General features: G+C 48.9%; 1 protein-coding gene across 1 annotated transcript; it reads left to right on the forward strand.

Annotated features, from left to right (window-relative positions):
- Positions 1-592: 592 nt before the first annotated feature.
- Positions 593-5856, forward strand: SLAMF9 (SLAM family member 9). The gene is made up of 4 exons (XM_053608093.1): positions 593-2935; positions 3346-3687; positions 4418-4690; positions 5063-5856. Exons 1-4 carry the CDS (start codon positions 2890-2892, stop codon positions 5266-5268), a joined length of 867 nt encoding a protein of 288 aa, XP_053464068.1. The 5' UTR covers positions 593-2889; the 3' UTR covers positions 5269-5856.
- Positions 5857-7441: the final 1585 nt, after the last annotated feature.

Below are 7441 nucleotides of genomic sequence, written 5' to 3' on the forward strand. Positions count from 1 at the left end.
GGGAAGGCTGGCATAATTTCTTACTTTTCTGTTTATTCTGCTTTCCCTGCCTTTGCGTGATTGTACTATTTTGATTTGTATATGATCATTGTCTATTCTAGTTATAAATGATTCTTCTTGTAACAAAACATCTATATATTGTCTGAAATTATTGGTATTTACTGTGAAGGTATTTATTACTTAAACATCTTAGTGCCTGACTTATAGGCGGCATTGAGCCTAGCAAGCTCGTGCCTTATCTCATCCTGCAGTGTAATGGGTCCGGCCCTGAGAAAGCACATTGTGATTAGTAATAGAACACACAGACTTATGTTAAAGAAAAACAAAGTGATAAATTTTAAAGACTGCCACGGTCGTTCAAGCTCCTGCGGGTGACTTGGCACGTAGAGCACCGTTTCTGATGCCGTTTGTGCAGGGGTCGCTGGGGGCGAAGCTCCGTGGAGCACAAGCCTCCTTACCGGCGTTCTAGAACGCGGACAGCGCCGCCTCACTACGGCTGTGGTGCCGTGGGTGCGGCACATGCAGCCATTAGTGGGGTTGGTGGGATCTAATTTTATTCAACTTTTTTGTATAAAAAAGTTTCATACTCCGACTAAAACCTAATCTACCTTAAAAAAAAAAAATCCCACGGCTGGGCACTTGTAGCTCAGTGAGTAGGGTGCCAGCCACGTACACTGAGGCTGGCGGGTTTGAGCCTGGCCCAGGTCTACTAAATAACAATGACAAGTGCAACAATAACAACAACAACAACAACAACAACAAAAATAGCCAGGTGTTGTGGCAGGCGCCTGTGGTCCCAGTTACTCGGGAGGCTGAGCCAAGAGAATTGCTTAAGCCCAAAAGTTTGAGGTTGCTGTGAGCTGTGATGCCATACCACTCTACCAAGGGTGATGTAGTGAGACTTTGTCTCAAAAAAAAGAAAAAATTCCAATTCCTGAGACTTTATCCTCATAAATTGAAATTTGAGAACTATTCTCTTGATTCTCTTCTCACTTAGCACATGCTACTGCTGCTAGAGTTCTCACCTTAAATATCATCTCTCTCTCTGATAACTTTCCCCCAACTTTCCTGACTCCCACTTTGTCAAATATCCTTGTTCTAGGTGGCCCATTTTTGCATTTGGTAAGACTCATTAAACTTGGAGTTACTTGCCTAGTGTCCATTGCCAACCTCTGAGCTTCACAAAGTCGCTATTTAAAATTCCCGGTCAGTAGTTTGTTTCTCCCTCAGCCAGGAAGGATGTGGCTTCCCACCTTCCATCCTTTGAGGTTGGTATACCCATTAAGGACAGCAAGTGCCATGGTTTCCAGTGCTTCAGACAAACCTCAGATGCGTGACCTCTTGGCTAGATGCCCATGTGTTCATATTGTTGGAGCATTTGCTGTGTCCCTGGGAGTTGCAGCTTTCTGTAAGTTTGTTGTGGCTGAACCAAGAAAGAAGGCATATGCAGATTTCTATGGAAATTATGACTCTATGAAAGATTTTGAGGAGATGAGAAAGGCTGGTATCTTTCACAGCACAAAGTAATTTTGGAATATAAAAAATTAATTTAGGCTGTTATACACAGAAGTTTGTCACTGACCTGTGTTCCTGAGCTATGAATACGTGTGATAAACAATTAACAAATAAGAACTAAACACATAAAAACAAAATTTCTGGTCACTGCTAGCTCCCCAACACTAAGGACAGTGTGTGGACCATAGAAGCTGCCCCAGAGATATTTAATTGAGTTCTAGATTCACTAATCTACAAATGTGAAATGTTGGCATGGGACTGAAACTGAATGTCTGCCTCCATCATACCCTGATCTTGAAATACCATTCTTACTTCCTCGTTCACAGCCAGACTCATAGAAATGATTATTAGAAAAAACTTAAAGATTGTCCAGTCTGAAGACATCAGAGATTGTGTAGATAATGCAAGTGAGTATCCAGTCTTAGCTTGACTACCAAGGTAGAGAAACCACCTTCCAAGGAGACTCATCACATCCTGGAAGCTCTCAGTGCTGGAAAGTTTTTTCCTAACGCTGATCCTCTGCAGTCTCCTCCCGAATCTGATTTGCTTTAGTTTTTTTTTTTTTTTTTTTGCAGTTTTTGGCCGAGATTGGGTTTGAACTGCCACCTCCGGCATGTAGGGCCGGTGCCCTACTCCATTGAGCCACAGGCGCCGCCCTGCTATAGTTTTGCTCAACATCATATTCTTCTGGAATGATTTAATGTTTTTCTTTTCATATTAACGACCTGGATCAACTCTCCTATCCAAACTTCTTTTTGTAAAGAGAATAAAAATTGACACCCTTGTGAGTAGTCTCTCAAATGGGAACATAACTAGCCTTAAATACAAAGACTTCGTTCATTCATTCATTCATTCATTCATTCTAAAGACATCAACCGAGGGCTGAGATTGTGTTTAGTTTGGGGGTGACAACGGTAGGGCATGCAGAAGAAATGGAAGATGGCATCTATCTGAGGGTAATAGGATATTTATAATATGGAGTGATCACAGCAACAGAGGAACTGCCAAGAGGAAGCTGGGGCAGACTACGCTGGGAGCCAAAAAAAGGCTAGGGAGTATTCTAAGAGTTTAGGGTGTGTGGTATGTACAGAGGTCTGGGAAGGCTTCATTGATGAAGGGGAACTTGGGCTGAGTTTGGTGGCTGAGCTACATGAGTCAGTAGCTGTCAGAATCCAAGAGAGAACTCTTTCCCTAATGGACAGGGAGGGGCTTAGTGAGGGTGGAGGAAGTTAGAGGGCTGCTGGTTAGGGGCAGACTCATTTCCCTCTCCTCAGTCCCTCGGAGCTGGCACTGTCCCTAGGGGTCTTGTAACCTAATCTTCATCACAGCCCTGGGGCCCACCAAGTCGTGTGTCCTGGGGCCGGAGCTGCTGACATGGTGGCCCTCCCCAGCCTGTTCCTTCTCCTGCTGCTCCAGGAGGGTGAGATTGCCACTCATACCTGTCTTCTTCCCCCTCTGCTCTCCTGCTCTGCTGGGCAGGGCTAGTGAGACCCTTCCTTTGGGGACAAATGTGTCAGATCTTCAGGAGTAACAAGGAATAGGATATGGCTTCAGGGCAGGAGGGAGAGACGAGGACATCTGGGGATAAGGAAGGAAACCAGCCCCAGGATGGCAAAGGAGAAGGTAAAGTTGGGTGGGCGAAGGGGCAGATGGGTGCCAACTGCTGGTAAGTGCTCAAATCAGGTGTAGGGAAGGTGTAGAGATTTAGTGTGTGGGCCATAGCAGCTGCTCAGGTAAGTTGAGCTACAGCCCCACTGCTGGGCTCAGCAGCCCAGAACAGCTGGGCTGCCCAGCTAGGCTGTTCTAGCTCTTTTCTTCCCATATCTGCAGCAAAAGGGGACTCTGGGGATGGTGTGGATCCCAAGGAAGTGGTTGCGGTCCTTCAGGAGTCCATTTACCTCCCCCTGGAAATTCCACGTGAGGAGGAGGTCGCGGACATCATCTGGTCCTCCCACAAGAGGCTTGCAACTGTGGTGCCGGGGAAAGAGGGGTATCCTGCTGCCATCACGGTGACTGACCCCCGGTACCAGGGCCGCGTGAGCTTCCTGGAGCCCAGCTTCTCCCTCCACATCAGCAATCTGAGCTGGCAGGACTCAGGGCTTTACCAAGCGCAAGTCAACCTGAACACATCCCAGGTCTCTGCCTTGCAGCTCTTCAACCTACGAGTTTACCGTGAGTTTAGGTTGGGGCCCACAAAGCTGCTTTTTTGGGCTCTCTTGAGCCACCCATACCATGGAGCAGGGGTCTCAGAACTTGGAGTTGTGATTTGTGGGGCTTGGACTAGAAGGCAGGCCATCTTTAGGTTGTCCAACCCCAGGCTGCGAGCTGCAGCCTCAGGCGAAGGCACCTGGGGCAGGAGGCTCTGGGCAGCGAGGCTTTCCCCCGGGGGGCTTCATGGACAGACCCTCCAGAGAGGCTGTGCATTTTGGGCATGAACGCCAGCTCCATTCTCGAGCCTCTTGTCACCCTGTGTGATTTGAGGGGTGCTAATCAGTATCTTATCTATTTGAACCCAAATTTCTTCTGTGTGCCTGTCACATCCACTCTACCTCGAATCTTGAAGAGACACTGATTATAATACAAATGTCCCTGGGAGGGATGATAATATTTCGGGGGGGGGATCAAGGAGCCAGAATAGAGTTTGGAGGAAGGTAGGGTACAAAAGAGAGAGGGAAGAAGGCGTAAAGGGGAGGCAGAAAATGGCAAAGGCAGCTGTGTCTACCTTAGCAAGTGTCCTGGGGACTCTGGAGCCACAGGTGCTGTGGGGGCTGGGTTTTGTTTGTTTTTGCTTATTTGTTTTTGTTTGTCAGAGGGCAGCACCAGCACCCCAGGGTTGGGGAGCTAGGAAAGTAGATCTGATTCCTGACTCTCTACAGGGTCTCTGTGTTTTCCCCTCACCCAGGAAGGCTGTCAGAGCCCCAAATTGCCGTGAGCTTTAAGATCTCTGCAGAACGTGCCTGTAATGTGTCCCTGACATGCTCTGTGGAGAAGGCAGACATGGATGTTACCTACAGCTGGCTCTCCTGGGGGGACAATGCTGGCACAGTTCATGAAGGCCCTGTCCTCAGCACATCCTGGAGGCCCGGGGACAGTGCTCTCTCCTACACCTGCCGGGCCAGCAACCCTGTCAGCAACATCAGTTCTCGCCCCACCCCTGCTGGGCCCTTCTGTGCAGGTATCAGGAACCCAAAGAAAGACCCTGAGCTCACACAAGACCTGTGTTCCCAGCTCTTCCTGAGAGAAGACATGAAACCCAGAACCTCACTGCACCCATGGAGGAAGGGCATTGGGGAGGGGACTGTCTCTTTTCCTAGTGCCTCCACTTCTGAAGGTCTCTTTTCTTCTCTCACTCAACTTGAGAATGCTCCCTAGATCTTGGTTCCCGACCTTCTTTGCAGAGAATATATATGCAGAGGCACTTGCAAAGGAACGTCAGCTGATTGTGAACTTGAGACCCCTCAGTGGAATCTGGGGCAGGAGTCTGTCCCCAATCTGACTCCATGCCTCCCTCTGCTGAGTCCCCTTTCCCTCACTTCTTCCATCCCAGATCCCGAATATCCTTCTGAGAAGTCCTCAACAGCCTTCTGCCTCCTGGCCAAGGGGTTGCTCTTCCTCTTGCTCTTGGTAATCCTGGCTGTGGGGCTCTGGGTCGCCCGAGTCCCGAAAAGACACAAAATGCCAAGAATGAAGAAACTCAGGAGAAACAGAATGAAACTAAGGAGGAAGGGGCAGCTTGTCCTCAGCCCTGTCTGATTGCTCCCTGGGGACCCCTGAGTCAAGTCCTGAGCCTTGGCTCGTCTCAGACCCCCTCAGAGCCAGATCCTTCCTGGCTTTCCTCCTCCAGAGTGGGGGGAGGAGAGGGACTCAGGGGTGAGTATGCAAAGGGCTGCCTGAGGAAAGACAATCTGGCCATAAAGTCAAGTTAAGTGACTACCTCTCTGCGGAGCTGTGTTTATACTTTTAATAAGAAAAATGATAGATTCCTTTTAACCCCGCTGAATTTGTTACTCCTAAATGGGAGAACTTGAAGCACTTTAAATTCTGCGTTAAAGTGGTCCTGTTCCTGTTGGGATTCCTCTGCTCCCTCTCCGTCACTCTCCTGGCTGTATGTTTACTTAATCGACCTGCACGCAAGCTGTCCTACGCGGAGGTAAGCAGGACGTGGCCCAGAGCCTTGTCAGTCTTCTTCCTGAAGACAGGAGTTCTGGGCCTTTGGTGCCTACCTCATAGAGACAACAACTCAGCCAGATCAACAGCTGAGATATTGAACTCTTGACTTCTGCTTGCAGTTGGTATTACTGTCCCCTTTATCCCTTCCATATAGAGTTCCATGTCTCAGGCCTTCTTTCTGGCATCTTTTCTTGGGTTAATGCCCATGCTTCCTTGCAAAGACCCTCAAATTTATGTTCTTTCTCTTTCCCTAAACCAGTGATTGGTCTGAATTCCTCCCCTAGGCCTGATGTGCCACTGTCCGAGTCTCCATAATTCTTCTGAATCGGATCTTGTAGATGGTACATATGCAGCTGGGGGAATGGAGGCTGGAGAGAGAATTAGAGGCCACCCCAGTGACAGGCCAGGTGTAGGCAAGGAGTGAATTGGAGGGAGTGATGGTGGCTATGGTGGGGAGAGCTCTGGGTAATGCCTCCACTTGCCTCTGGCTTGGGACTATGTATTCACCAAATTTTCCTTGAGCATAGTCCCTTTTCATAAGAATGCACATAGGGATGGCCCAGGAGGGCCCAGGAGGAGGGCCCTGAGAGCAGCATGGGGCAGGAGGGCACATATGTCAAGAGGAAGGCCTGTCATTGTTCTGGATCTCTCCTACTCCTCTGTCTTTGAGGAGAAGGATGGTTATCTCCAAAGTATCTTTCAAAAAAGGAACATAGAATCTGTGAAGGAGTCACTGGAATGCATTGGGGCACAAAGGAGACCAAAGGCACCTTGATTTTGTCAAAATAGGACATGTGGGATGGCACAGGAGGGCCCAAGAGGAGGGCCCTGAGACCAGCATGGGGCAAGATGGGGAGGCAGGAGTCAGGGCCTCCCTAGGCTTTTGTACAGGAGATGTAGCCCATTGGAGCTTGGGAAGAAGATAGTGAAGCTGGGAAACCAGTTCAAGAGCTCCCAGGATGGCAAACTGGTCCCCTCTACTGAGGGCCTGAGCCCTTGTCCCTCTGGAAGGCGTCCCTGGCCTGAGTTTTCTTTCCTATGCTTCCCTGGGTTCTGGAACAATCTGTCTCCAAAACTCCTACAGCCCCAAATTCCTCTGCCTTCTTTCATACTTTTCCATTGTAGAGCTGGAGGCTGGACAAGACCAGATGGCTCCATCTCACACCCGTAGGGGCAGCTCATCCCCACGCATTTCAGAGTTTGTACCCAGGCACTGGATGAAGGTGTGGACGTATGGCTGGCCTGGGGATTTCCCCGAGAAATGGCAAAGTCCCTTCTTCTTACACCCAATTTCAGAACAGAGAAAGGCCTTAGAACAGCCCAGAACACCTGGAAGAAGAAGGGTGAGACCCTAAAGAAAGTTGAATATAAACTCAGAGAGGCCCAGGCCTCTTCCTCCCCCAGAGGGCAGGAAAATAATCACTGGATAGTACTTTAGAGTTTGCAAAGTTGTCTCACACTTGAAACAGGTGAGAGCAAACTTGGGAATGAGGGTAATGTTTCAGCTCACACTAAGTGTGAGGAATTTGGCAAGCACTGGAGAGGCAGAAAAGATGCCTCTGCCCTCAAGAAACTCTTTGTGGAGTGTGTAAAGCTACAATTAAAGTGCCACACAAGCTAGGGTGAAAATGAGGGCATGGTGGGAGAAACCAGGGTGGTGTCCTGGAGGGAGCAGTCAATAGAAATTTGACCTGTGATCAGCAGTAGATGTAGGGTAATGAGAACAGAGCCTTCCAACAAGGCAGAAGCTAAGTGC

This window comes from Nycticebus coucang, chromosome 10, assembly GCF_027406575.1.
Source record: "Nycticebus coucang isolate mNycCou1 chromosome 10, mNycCou1.pri, whole genome shotgun sequence".
In the NCBI taxonomy this organism is placed as follows: Eukaryota; Metazoa; Chordata; class Mammalia; order Primates; family Lorisidae; genus Nycticebus; species Nycticebus coucang.